The 14,465-nt window shown below is 36.0% G+C and overlaps 1 protein-coding gene across 1 annotated transcript; it reads left to right on the top strand.

Moving 5' to 3' along the window:
* Positions 1-13,147: 13,147 nt before the first annotated feature.
* Positions 13,148-13,690, top strand: LOC133198337 (baculoviral IAP repeat-containing protein 7-B-like). The gene has a single exon (XM_061334441.1). The coding sequence runs from the start codon at positions 13,148-13,150 to the stop codon at positions 13,688-13,690; it is 543 nt and encodes a 180-aa protein (XP_061190425.1).
* The last annotated feature ends 775 nt before the right edge of the window (positions 13,691-14,465 follow it).

Below are 14,465 nucleotides of genomic sequence, written 5' to 3'. Positions count from 1 at the left end.
GATAGATACTAGATCAATTATTTTGTTGATCCTAATCATACTTTTTTCTCGTTTTTGGGCAACAAAGCTTCATTTATCAGTTTATGGATCCTCTAAATTGTTGTATTGTACTCAGGTGACCGTTAAGGCCCTTGGGCCTCTTGTCTTAAATTAGTGTATAGCTCAGTTTTTTCCAAGAAACCATTCCAGATATTTTTATCAAACTTCATATTCTGATACATACTAAGGAAAGCGATTCAACCGCATCAACATTTTTGACCATGACCTTTTCTTTGACCTTAACATAACTTTTATTAGATTAGTGTTTTGCTCAGTTTTAAAGAAACTATTCAAGATATTTTTATCATTCTTCATGTATAAAATTTGCTGAGGAATATCTTGAATAGTTTCATACCGATTCTTTTGACCTTTCCTTTGACCTTACCTTTCTTAAATTACTGTCAAACTTCATATGCTGATACATACTGATGTAATTCAACTTCATCAACATTTTTTACCTTGATCTTTCATTTGACCTTGACCTCACTTTCAACAATTTGTGTTTAACTCAGTTTTAAACAAACCATTCAAAATATTTTTTTAACAAACTTAATATGCTGATACGTATTTGTGAAAACTATTCAACTGCATCAAAAATATTTCACCTTGAACTTTCCTGTGATCTTGACTTCACTTTTCTTAAATTTGCATTTCGCTTAGTTTAAAAGAAACCATTTAAGATGTATTTATGCAAGCTTATGCACTTATACATAATTTGGTGAGAATTTATCATCTATATCCAACTTTTTAGATTTGAATTTTAAAGAAACTATTCAAGATATTCCTCAGCAAATTTTATACACTAATACAAATTTTCATGTTGCATTACTTATAAACCCTCGGCGGGTCATTCATGTCCTATGGACATATTTCTAGTTTTTATTCTTTTTTGGTATTCTATGTCTTCTATTTCCTTCAGTTACTAAATAAAAAGCTTTTGCTATCATTGAAAGACAAGCCAATTCTTTTCTGATATCATATCATGCTTAATAAATATTGGTATCTAAGGCTAGATTCAAGAAAATTCCATTTCTCCAAAATCTGTATTTATTTATTTATTTTTTTTACTTTTATAGGGTACAAAAGTCAACTTTTTACAAGACCCTTTCTAAGACTTCAAAGAACCTTGATTCATATTTAGATGCATAAAATGGAAATTGTTCCATGAAAAGTTTTTCTAAGCTTCATGTTGAGAATTTTTAATTAAATAGTAATTTTAAGAGTTATCCTTCTTGGCTGAGGACCAGATATCCTTAAAAAAATAGAGTCTACAAATAAATTTTAATAAATAAAAAAAAATGTACATTTGTCTTCCATTCATGTTCTTGGGTTTGTGTGATTACTATCTTCGTATTTTATTTTTGGCATTAAAACTGCTACATATATGGAAAAACTATTAACAATACATAATTGTTTGAAATCTCAGAAGCCTGCATTTAACTAATACCGATACAGGAAGTTTTCAAAGGGCAAGGTCAGAATCCATTGATGACGTAGTTTGATGCAGACAATTTTGTTTTGCACAGTGATTCAAAATCTATACTTATAAATTAATAAATTTTGCAATAAACTCCGAATCGAGTGCACCAGAGTTCTTACTTACTCCTCTAAGAATACACTAAATACAAGATGATGTCCGTAAACTATATCTAGATTTCACTTGCATAGTAAGTATCGTACATTAAATTAACAGTCTACATTCATTTTCTATAAACAGCCATGAAATAGCAAAAACGTGAGTACGGTGGCGTTTCCGGTTGGCGGATCTAAGTTACTGGCAATTTTTAATGAGACTGACAACAAGCAATCGTTTATTTATTTCTTAAAACGTCATCACTGAGTTATTCAATCAAAACTTGATTAAAATGATATAAAAGAAATAAGTTGTGAGAACCGATTAAAAAGGGAAATGTGCAAATTATTTTCGTCATCCACCGATCGTAATGTTGACGGAAGCTTCTAGAACATCATATAGCATCAAGCCCGATGTTAAAAAGAAAAACGAGGCGATTATAGCTGCACGAACATAAATAAAAAGCTTTTGTGTAAATGGTCATTGAAATAATGGTAAATCATTGATAACACCACAAGTTGTGAATATATTTATACATTATATCGAAAGACAATAACATGTATGTAATAGGTTTTTCTAATAAATTTATCGGTAAAATTCGTATATATCCTCCACTGAGCATCGTGGCAACGAACCCAAAGTACAAATTGTACTTCGTGATAAACTTGCTAACATGAAAAGAAAAAGAGAAAATTAATGAATAAGGTATTGTTGAAATACAATTAAAGCTGTAAAATTTAGTGCTTTAATCAATACATTTCATTTTTTTATCTGAATACAGTCTTTTGTGTCAAATACTCGGCCTATTCATAGGGCGTTGAAAACTAATACTTGCACAAGTAATTGGGTCTTGGTTTATAAATATGTATGTACCTTATTGATATGTAAAAATTATAATTTTTTTTTTACATATCAATAAGGTAGATACATGTACATATTTTAAGCCAAGACCCAAGTACCTGTGAATTTTAACCCCCCCTCCCCCAAAATCAATTTATCAGTAAAATGTGCATATTGGCTGCTTTATCCTTGATGGAAATGTAAAAAGAGCATCTGAAATACAATATCCATAACATACATGTAGTATAACTGGTTTCACAATAAACGTCAATTAATGAAATTGTTATTTTTCAAGTTTTTGCAAAAGAGGGAAGGGGTGGAGATAGTACAGTACAGCTACTTCATGCAGGATTTTGAACAAAGTATTTCTTCCTGCTATACGTCTTTAGGCTGGCAGTAGAAACTACAATATATTTTCTGTCGGTAGTGGTATAAATTCAATTCCCCGCGCTTGCCCGGGATTTCATCTAGTGTATTTATAAACGTGGATTTGTATGTGCTTAAGAGATATAGATGTAACAAAGCCAGGAAGCATTGTGAATTCATGATAGAAAAGATGTTTAACAAACTGTTTAACTGTGTTTACAACAAACGATGGTATACTGTCTAGTGTGTTGGATTTATTTGCGAGGCAAAGGTAAAGTAGTAATTATTTATAAATCTAAATTATTAGAACATACTCGCTTACAGATAGATCTATCGTGCCATGTGTTGTTAAAGCAATGATGTCACTTGGTTGAATTTTGTTGTAGCCTCGATCGTTCTTTCCATTACAGATTGTTTTTGTCAGTTATGACTTCTGAAGTAGATATGAGTTGAATCTTACCTCTTTTCGTAGGAGTGTTAAGCACTTGTTCCCGGGTACGTCGAAGACGCTGTTTTGCAATTTTTTCCGCTGATATATCTGTGTTTATTGGTCACTTAAAAAGTCTCGGGCTGTAGAGCGTTCCGTATATTGATAAGCACAAAACATTCCAGAACGTGTATTACGTCAATTAAGTCACTGACGGCGATGTACGGAAAATCACTAATAACGACTGATCCCCTTCCGAAGTGGAGGCCATTTTGGCAATGTTAAAGCCCTGTAAACTTTGAATTTACGCCAGTTGAACTCGAGGGTTCGGATAAATGCAAGAAGTTTGGAAAAAAAATGATTTATCGATCGAACCTAGTTTGAAGGCCAAGGTATTTATACATTTTGAGATATGAGGCGAAAAGTGAGGTCCTCAATTAATTTCATCAATTGACGTTTATTGTGAAACCGGTTATACTATGTTATGGATATTGTACTTCAGATGCTCTTATTTTATTTCCGTCAAGGATAAAAGTAGCGAATATGCACATTTTACTGATAAATTGATTTGGGGGGGGGGGAGGGTTAAAAATTCACAGATACTTGGGTCTTGGTTTATAAATATGTATGTACCTTATTCATATGTAAAAAAAAAAATATGTAATTTACTTTTTTTTAACATATTAATAAGGTGCATACATATTTATAAACCAAGACCCAAGCACCTGTGTAAAAATTAGCTTTCAACGCCCTAAGAATAGACCAAGTATTCCACACAAAAGACTGTATTCAGAACAAAATGAAATTTATTGATTAAAGTACAAAATTTTACAGTTTTAATTGTATTTGAACAATACCTTATTATTAGTTTTTCTCTTTTCATGTAAGCAAGTTTATTTGTACTTGTTAGCCACGATGCTCTTAGTAAGGAATATATACAAATCTTACCGATAAATTTATTAGGAAAACCTACTACATATATGTTAAACTCTTTCGATATATAAATATATTCACAACTTATAATTTTATCAATGATTTACCATTATTTCAGTGACAATTCACACAAAAGGGTTTTTTTTAATGCTCGTGCAGCTAAAATTGCCTAGTTTTTCCTTTTAAGGTAACCGACCCATATTAAGACCTAATTTTCTAACCTGAAATATCCATCCTGTATTTAATACTTTGATATTAATTCAAAGCATTTTAGAGTAGTAAAGGCTTTACCAAGAGAAATTTTCAAAAATATAATTACCTAAGCAGTAATTAATTAATGAAGATTGCATTGATGTCTATGGGGACAAGCAAAGTTTTAAAAATGAAAATTTAAGTGCTAAGAATATCAAAAAATGCTGTGGTGAAAGACGTATTTAATTATAAGGAATAGAAAGGTGATTGAAAACAAAAGTTTTACCAGATAGATTTTTTTTTAAAGATTTTTATTGATTAAAAGGAAAGGGGGATAACTCTTGAAGAACAGGTCAAAAATTAGGACACATTCAGCTCTTACATATTGATACTAAAACATGAAGATTATGTCTATATATACTGAGTATTCAGCCAATGTATATCTGTTATACATTCAGATTCACTGAATCTGAGGCTATTATGGTTCGGATACCTTAACATTGGGCTCGATGCTGTATGATGTTCTAGAAGCTTCCATCAATATTAAGATCGGTGAATGACGAAAATAATTTGCACATTTCCCTTTTTAATCGGTTATCACAACTTATTTCTTATATATTATTTAAATCAAGTTTTGATTGAATAATTCAGTGATGGCGTTTTATGAAATAAATAAACGATTGCTTGTTGTTACTTTCATTAAAAATTGTCAGTAACTTAGATCCGCCAACCGGAAACGCCATCGTACTCACATTTTTGCTATTTCATGGTTGTTTATAGAAAATGAAAGTAGACTTTTATTTAATGTACGATACTTACTTTGCAAGTGACATCATCTTGTATATAGTGTATTGTTAGAGGCGTAAGTAAGAACTCTAGAGCACCGGTTTCGGAGTTTATTTGCAAAATTTATTAATTTGTAAGTATAGAAAGGAATGAAGATACGTGCTTTTGTCATCATAACTTACCACGCATATCAGAAACTGGATGAATTTGTTATAAAATATTAGGAATAGGTAAAGACTGTTATATCCCCTATTCTAAAATCTCCATGCCGGGTTTTAAAATCTGAGGTATTTATTTCAAATTTCTTAACGCAAGTTAACCATTTAAGATTGCTACCTTATATAGTTAGATATTTATCCCACTGAAGATTTATTCTAATTATTTCAAGTAGTGTTTGTTCACGGTAGAATTGTTAAATATACTGCTTTATTCCTAACCATGCATATAGTTTACAAAAAGTTTGTTCTAAAAACATTTTTGAGCAAAAAAGTTATAAACCACGTGTTTTATTTATTTTCGTATGGATTCCTCTATATGCCGTTATCTGATTGGTCAGAAGCATTAGCAGTTTGTTTATTCTGAGTATTTATAGCAAGTGAGGGATATCGTTCTTGATTTCCATATTTGGAAATCGTCCAGACCTGTTAAATGGACAATATGTTTTTAGTTTATAGTTCTTGCCAGGTCCGGCTGTCTGTCTATCCATCTATCTGTCTCTAAGTTTGTCCGCAAAAACTTTAACCTTGCCCATTACTTTTATTGGGTGGAACTATGGCTATCATATTTCACATGTGTATTCCATATGACAGTATCTTCCTTTCGGTACCAACATATTTAATCTCTTGACCTTGACATTAGAGTTTGACCCACTTTTGCAAAAATTACCCAACTTAAAACTTGGCCATAACTTTTGAACAGTTGGAGCTAGGGCTTTCATATTTCACATGTATAATTCCATTGACCTTGACCTTATAATTTCACCCACTTTTAATAATACTGTATTCTTGACCGTAACAATTAGTACTAGGGCTTTCAAATTTCACAGGTATATTCCTTGTGACAAGACCAACAATTTTGACCCTAGAGTTTGACCTACTTTGGAAAAACTTTAATCTTTGCTATAACATTTGAACAGTTTGCGCTAGGGCTTGTATATTTTGCATGTGTATTTCCTATGACAAGATCTTCCTTTAATTTTGACCTTGACCTTGGAGTTGACCCACTTTTAGAAAACATTAATTTTTACCCTAATTGTGAATGGTTGGTGTTTGGGCTTTCATATTTACCAGGTATATCCATTGACACGAGTCTTTCTTTGGGTAACATTTTTTATCTCTTGACCTTGGAGTTTGGCTTGCATTTGAGAATCTTTACTGTAACCTTCACCATAAGCTGCCATATGGGGGCATCAGTGTTTCACAAACACTTCTTGTTTTACGTAACAACACCCGTGATCACATGTGTCGTCGGCCAGGGAACCCACCTGACAATTTTATTTATCGACAGTACAACAAAGAAATACAGACTCAAATCACCTTACAGTATGGCTTTGAGAAACCTAGAATACCACCTTTATTTAACAAATGAATTGTTTTTAGTTGTGAGCATGGGGATAATATAATAAAAACAAGTTATCTTTTAAACAGAGAGGTAAGCTAGCACTGTAGCATTATTAACCACAGAAAAAGATATCTGAACCATTTGTTAAATTTGCTGAGTCGATTAATTATTAATAGGAAGGCACATAGGTGCACTGGGGGTCACAATTCAGACTGCTGAATCTAAGAGTGGGCTTCACGTCGGCAATGGCATAACTCTTTAACTGTGCTTAAAGCATTCTGTATTTTTACTGTAATTTTAATTTCGAGGTGAAAATAAAAGGTCAGTAGAACCGATAGGCACCTAGTTTAAATTATTCCAGTGTGGTACTGTTTTTAGCAATCGCATCTTCTTGGGCCTTTCTGGCAAGCTCGGAAAACATATCCGAGGTTGCTGCGGTTTTCCAAGCTTACCAGAAACAGACCTGTTTACCCATATTGTTGTCTCTCAGTATATTTTTATTAAATTTGTCCGTGAGATTTGGCATTTACCCGTAAGATTTCCCTTTCAATCGATTTTACATATATTACTAGTGAACAACTACATCTCTGATTACCAACACATGGTTTAATAACAAAGAAAAACATCATGCATGGCTTTCTTTCGAAGGGTTTCTGTCATTTTTTTATCCACCGCGATTTGGCAACCCACATCACATAAGTGTTTGAAATCTTTCTCTTTTTCTACCGATTAAAAAGCGTAAAACTGAGACAGATCAACACGAAAACTAACTTTTAAAATCCAAACAAATTTATTTCTGATTTCCGTATTTTCATAACAGCCAAACGTAAAACGTATTTTGGACTCAAAATACGGCGAAATCGTAAGAGTAAACAGGTCTGCCGAAAGATCCATGAAAGTAGATTAGAAAAGCTATGTATTTATTACAATTTTAGAATTAAGAGACTTTGTTTTATAAGACCCGAGTAACTGCTACTTTTTTTAATTATTATGCAGGTTAGACACGAAACTTAGATCATATGTATTTTCAGATGATAAAACGAAATTGACATGTCTTTCCGACATACTCTGAAAAGATCTTCTTTGTTTTTTTTTTCCCGAGATTTAGGGAATTGTCCAGGTGGATGGTATAACTGTAAAAGAAAGCTAGATGTCTAGAATCTTGGAATTATATGGCCTAAGTTTTTCTTTGTACTTTTTATGAGTAGGTTAGACAATAAATTGAAGAAAAAAAATCAGAATCCGGATCTAGACTGGTATTGCTGTTTCTGATATACGAAATGTATATCGCGTATATCAGACAGGAAGGTCAGTGTAAATTCGGATCATATCTATTTTGGTATGACAAAAAAACGCAATTGTTATCGTACAGTCTATCTACAGTAGTAGTAGTATAAGCAGCCTGGATGGCTGGGTCAACTGAGTGCACTTTTTGTCCCCTCAATGTAGGATATGGCTGGTTCAATCTAGTACACACCCTGGAAAAACCCATGAGGAAAGTCGTGTGCAAAAGGGGGGTACGTTTAATCTACGTTTGTGTGTAAAAATCGCTGAGTCAGTAATACATAGGCAATACACACAAAAACTTGGCATCGATTCAAATCACAGCTAGATATGCATTGTGACGTCATGTGTCATTCACATAGAGCAAGCCTCTCTCTATTTTCTGAAAACCGAATAAAAACAATAACAAAGAAAAAGTTTGTAAGATGATTTATTCAAAGTAAAAAAAATGTACATAATTTTTACTTTTTCTTCTGGAGTTTCAGGGGCTGTTTCTTCTCCGTCTGGATTGTAGTAGTAGTAGCAGGAAGTTTCCTCTTGTTGTTCACTGGAATCTGCTTTTGATCCTTACTACTCTCTATTTTCTTTTCTAGATTTCCAATCTCATTCAATATCACTCCTCTAAACACACGAATCTCAGTAATCATGTCTTCTTTAAACTCACAAATAGTCTGTTGAAGTATCTCCATTACATTGGTCTTCTTTCATTTCCTTCAATACTATCCTGTGTCTCTGGTAAGGTTGCAGGTGAATTCATGGAATTTTCCTCAGCCATATTTCTACGTCTGTCAAGTTCGAAGTGCCTACTAAGACTCATCCTAAATTTCCAGCTCTGGTTTATATTCCCTTTTTCGTGTGCAAAAATAAGTTTGACTTACGTTTGTACGCACTGTGTACGTCTCAATACCCAGTCTTGGATCAGCGAGCTACCTATGCATTGTGACGTCATACACTCTATAAATACAGCCTTTCTTCGACTTTCAGCTCATTTTGTTTTCAGATCTATCAAGATGAATTTTGATAGTGCATTGAAAAGATTGTTACGTGCACAACAACTTATGAGATGGAAAAAGAATTAGAAAGAATTATTTCTCGACAGAGAACCAGAGAATTAGTTCTCAGGAAAAAAAAATGCAAGATTAATGGAAAGATTAAAGAGAGCCAAAGCCAACCGAGCTCAACACCTACAACATTTAGGGAATCTACCTGAAGAAGAACTACCCTCTCCGTCTTCGTCACCACCTCATCCACCACCACCGAAACCAAAAACCATTCCCAGTATTACCAAGTGAGACTCAATAAAGCTAAGCATTCCAGAAAATTTAAAGCTGAAGATGTCTACAGTGTGAATTTTAAAGAATTTCCAGAGGAGGAAAACAGAAGATTTGTTCGGCGATTATTTAAAGACATGCTACAGAATGTCAAATATCAAATGCAGTGTAACCCTAACGATTATGTACGCCTGGACATTCACCACCCTTCTCTGGATTCCGACATTTGGTACGAGTTTACTCAATGTAAACATTTCAACGAGGACGTCATTTTAAACAAAATAGAAGCCGTGCAACAATCTAAGAAAGATTTTAAACTTGGAGACGGGTCTATGGAATTCGACATGTTTCACGTCAAATATCCAGAAGGCAGTGGTGGACAGAATACCAAACACCTGATGGTTAACAAGGAGAGTTTTAAGAAGGGGAAACGATCCATCGTTCAGATCAACAATCCTTGGGATACATGTACGCTGTGTTTACCTAGAGCTATCGTAGTCACCCGGTTACACAGTCAAAAACCGGAAAATCCAGAGAGTTTAGTTGAATGGGAAAAATTATGGAAACCCATGAGGTTAGGAGATTCTCAGTCATTATACCAGAAAAATGAAGCTATAGCTCTCATGGAACATTCATCAGCCTTGTGGACCCGAAGAATGGGGAAAATTACAACAAGTGTTAGCCCCTCGCTATCGACTGAAAATATTTCAGTTCAAATCCACCTCCTCTAAACTCAGTTTAGAGCCCATTTATAAAGGCTGCGGAGATGGAACTTATTTAAACATTTTGTTAAACGACCATCATTACGATGCCATTTTGTCTATGCCAGCTGTGACGGGTAATTAATACTATTGTGATCATTGCGATGTGGGCTACAGGAACATCACATAGCATCGTACCGTGTCCTTACTGATGTTCCTTTTGTTTAACGGACAAACCCTGCCCTCCAGACGGGAGCCACATTCAATGTAGCCAGTGCCAGGGATTTTTTCAGAGCAGAACTTGCTACGAAAACCATTTACGGCCTCACAGTAAGAATACGGCCACAACGGTATGCAGTTTAATGGGAATATGCGAGCATTGTGAGAAATGGATGCCTAAAAATTACTCCCTCATCATCATTGCGGAGGACAGAAACAATGTAAGATCTGTAAGAAAACTGTAGACACGGATCATCAGTGCTACGTTCAACTGAAGCCTGAGAAAAAGAAAAAGAAAGGCAAAGAGACATTACAGTTTTATATTTATTTTGATTTCGAATGTAAGAAGGAAAACGGCATCCACGTCCCTAATCTGTGGGTGGCACACCGCGTATGTCAACATTGCGGACACTTACCCATAGAAGATCCCTGTCCTCACTGTCGACACATGGGACCCCGTCAACACGTGTTTAAAGGGCCATATACCTTAAAACACTTCATGGACTGGTTATTACAACCCGACACAGGAAATAAGAATTCCGCCTTATTACACGACGAGGCTATAATCATTGCCCACAATTTCAAAGGATATGACGGACAGTTCATTTTAAATTACCTAGTGCATTCCGCCTGCATGAAGCCTACAGTCATCATGAACGGCAGTAAAATCTTATCCATGCAAATCTGCGGATTGAAATTCATCGACTCTTACAATTTTTTACCTTTTGCTCTGTCCAAAATGCCCTCTGCTTTCGGATTCACCGAACTGAAAAAAGGGTATTTCCCTCACTTTTTTAATACAGAACAGAACCAGAATTATGTGGGCCCTTATCCACCGGCAGCTTTCTACAATCCGGACGACATGTCTGTAAGTGGACGACAGGCTTTTTACCAATGGTACGAACAACAAGCCGGAAAAGTGTTTGATTTCCAGAAGGAATTTTTAGACTATTGTATTTCAGACGTCGATATTTTACGACGATGTTGTGCTCAGTTTCGAGCCACTCTCAAGAGCTTGGTCAATGTAGACCCCTTCCAGGAATCCATCACTTTTGCCAGTGCGGCCAATTTAGCTTACCGTCGAGGATTCATGCCTGAAAATACCATTGCCATCATTCCCAACATGGGGTATCAGCCTGCGCGTCAATATTCCGCCAAAGCCTGTCGGTGGCTAACCTGGATGAGTCACCAGAGCGGATCTCACATACGACATGCTAGAAACGGAGGAGAAGTCAAGATCGGAACTTATACTGTAGATGGATACCAAGAAGCTACTCGCACCATCTACGAATTTTACGGATGCCCTACTTGCTATCCGAATTTACAGACCGAAACTCATCCTCATCGGACACAATTTACTTACCAGGAATTACACGAGGAAACTTTAAGGAGGAATACGGTCTTAGAGGAAATGGGGTACTCCGTACATAGTATCAAGGAACACGATTTCGATCAACAAGTACAAAAAGAGGTGGCATTACAGAATTATGTACGAGACCTGGACATTCCAGATCCTTTGAACCCCCGAGAAGCCCTGTACGGAGGCCGGACCAATGCTACACGCTTGTATTGTGAGGAGGGGGACATGAGATACGTGGACGTCTGTTCCTTATACCCTTACGTATTAAAACACACACAGACATTTCCCCCTAGGCCATCCTCAGATCATAACAGACCAATTCCAGGACTTGAGAACTTATTTCGGTCTCATTCACTGTCGGGTCTTACCACCCCCAGGCCTTTATCACCCCGTTTTACCTTATCGCACGGGAGGCAAGTTATTATTTCCATTATGTCGAACGTGTGCGGAAGGACAGGACTCTACCTCTAAACATCGATGTCAACACACAGACCAGGAACGCAGTCTTACAGGTACTTGGGTGACTACAGAATTACATAACGCCCTAGACATGGGATATACCTTAGAGCGGATTTACGAGGTTTGGCATTTTCCAGAAAGCAGTAAAGATTTATTCAGATCTTACACCGATACCTTCTTAAAGATCAAACAGGAAGCGTCTGGATTCCCACCTGATTGTCAGACGGAGGAACAAAAACTAGATTACATTCGTAAGGTAATAGAAAGAGAAGGGATTAGAATGGGCCTGTTAAGTGTAGAAAAAAATCCGGTGCGAAGAACGATAGCCAAACTCTTTTTAAATTGCTTGTGGGGAAAATTTGCTCAACGCCTGTTATTACCTAAAACTCGATACTTGACCGAAGAAGAGGAATTACAGTAACTCTTACAAGATTCGACCATTGACATCAAAGGGATAGAACTCTTAGAAAATAAAGAGCAGCCAGAATCGGACATGATGCTGGTGAATTATCAAGAGAAATAGGAATTTGTAGAAGAGTGTCCCTTCGGAAACGTGGTACTGGCCTGTTTCACTACCGCTCATGCCCGATTACACCTCTACGAGACTTTACAACCTTCAGGAAATCGGGTCCTTTATTTCGATACGGACAGTATCATATACCAACATAAGGAGGGACAATTTAATCCTACCCTTGGCAACAGTTTAGGAGAATGGATCGACGAATTAGACGGGGACCACATTATCAAATTCATGTCAGGAGGCCCCAAAAATTATGCTTAATTCACCGCCAAGGGAAATTCCGTGTGTAAAGTCAAAGGATTGACTCTTAATTATCGGGCTTCCAATATCGTGTCACCAGAGACATTAGAAAAAATGCTCAAGAAAGAAATTGATGAAATCCAAGTCTCTTATCCTTACAAAATACAGAGGTTTCGTCAACATGAAGTCAAGACAGTACCTTAAGAAAAACAATATAGAATTGTCTATGATAAGAGACAACTGATGGAAGATTATAATACTTTACCTTATGGTTATTGAACACATACTGTATTTCAAAATGTGTTGTTATTTTATGGGGAAAACCCCAAAAATGAGGGGTTATAAAAAGGGGACAAAAATATTTTAACACTTCAGTCATGGCTAATGATAATAAGGAGCCAGACGGGCTTCCTGTTTACCCTAACTATGCTCTGCTCTTAAAGAGAGAAGCTACCTTTGGAGATGGATGGCCCGAGTCTTTAAAAGGATTATTACCCAACCTAGCCAAAGCCGGATTTTATTACAGGGGAGTGAGTGATAAGACCATCTGTTTTCATTGTGGTTTGCATTTCACCAACTGGGATCCCGAGGACGATCCTTATGTAGAACATGCTTATTGGAACCCTAATTGTCCTTACATCAATACCTATAAAGGACGTGAGTGGGTGATGAATGTATTCATTATCTCTTTAGATCAGCTGGGATACAAAATTTCACCTCAAATTAAACCTCTACTAGACCAAACCTTTACAGAGATTCAGGCAACAGGAAAATGTCACATTTGTTTAGAGGGAGAATTACAAATTGCTTTACTCCCTTGTGGACACGTATGTTGCTATCCATTATGTGCTCCCACCTTCCGGTATTGCCCCATCTGTCGAGCCGATGTGAAGAGAACCCAACGTATATTTCTGTGTTGACTATGAATAAAAAGGATTGAAACCATATTTTTCTCCTCATTTATCATCATGCAACCTGACGAGACACTCCCGTCTTTTCAATTAAAACACGAATTTACCATGGTGGTAGCAGGACCTTCTAAATCGGGGAAAACGGAATTTGTCAAGAAATTAGTGGAAAATTTACATTGGATTACCCCCATGCCACAAAAAATTGTCTGGTGTTATCGGGAATGGCAACCTGCTTATACTTCTTTAACAGATCAGGTCTTCATTCGAAATATTCCAGAAGACGATGAGAAATTAGTGGCCAATTCAACTATTCCTCACTTACTCATTTTTGACGACATGATGGGGGGAAAAGCCATCGAATCGATCGTGGATTGGTTTACCCGTAAAGCGCATCATCGGAATACCAGTGTGATTTACATCACTCAGAATTTATTTGATCGGGCACCACAGCATCGCACCATTAGTCTGAATGCTCATTATTTAGTGTTGTTCAAAAATCCCAGAGACAAATCTCAAATCAGTGTCTTGAGTCGACAGTTAGCCTTACCTCATTTGATGTCAGCCTATCAAGAAGCCACCAGTGTTCCTCACGGGTATCTCCTGGTTGACTTGAGTCCACAGACCCCAGACGAATACAGATTGAGAAGTCGATTGTTTGAATTGTTAACTATACACATGCCACAAGAGTATAAATAAAAATGTACCAACATTAAACTTGTCATTTATCATTATACAGTCGTCATGGGTCGACCTCTCTCAGCCAAGAGTAAATTAGTGAAAACGT

This window comes from Saccostrea echinata, unplaced genomic scaffold, assembly GCF_033153115.1.
Source record: "Saccostrea echinata isolate AGI-Se365-2 ecotype Australia unplaced genomic scaffold, CSIRO_AGI_Sech_v1 ptg000033l, whole genome shotgun sequence".
In the NCBI taxonomy this organism is placed as follows: Eukaryota; Metazoa; Mollusca; class Bivalvia; order Ostreida; family Ostreidae; genus Saccostrea; species Saccostrea echinata.
This window is presented reverse-complemented; position numbering and strand designations above follow the sequence as displayed.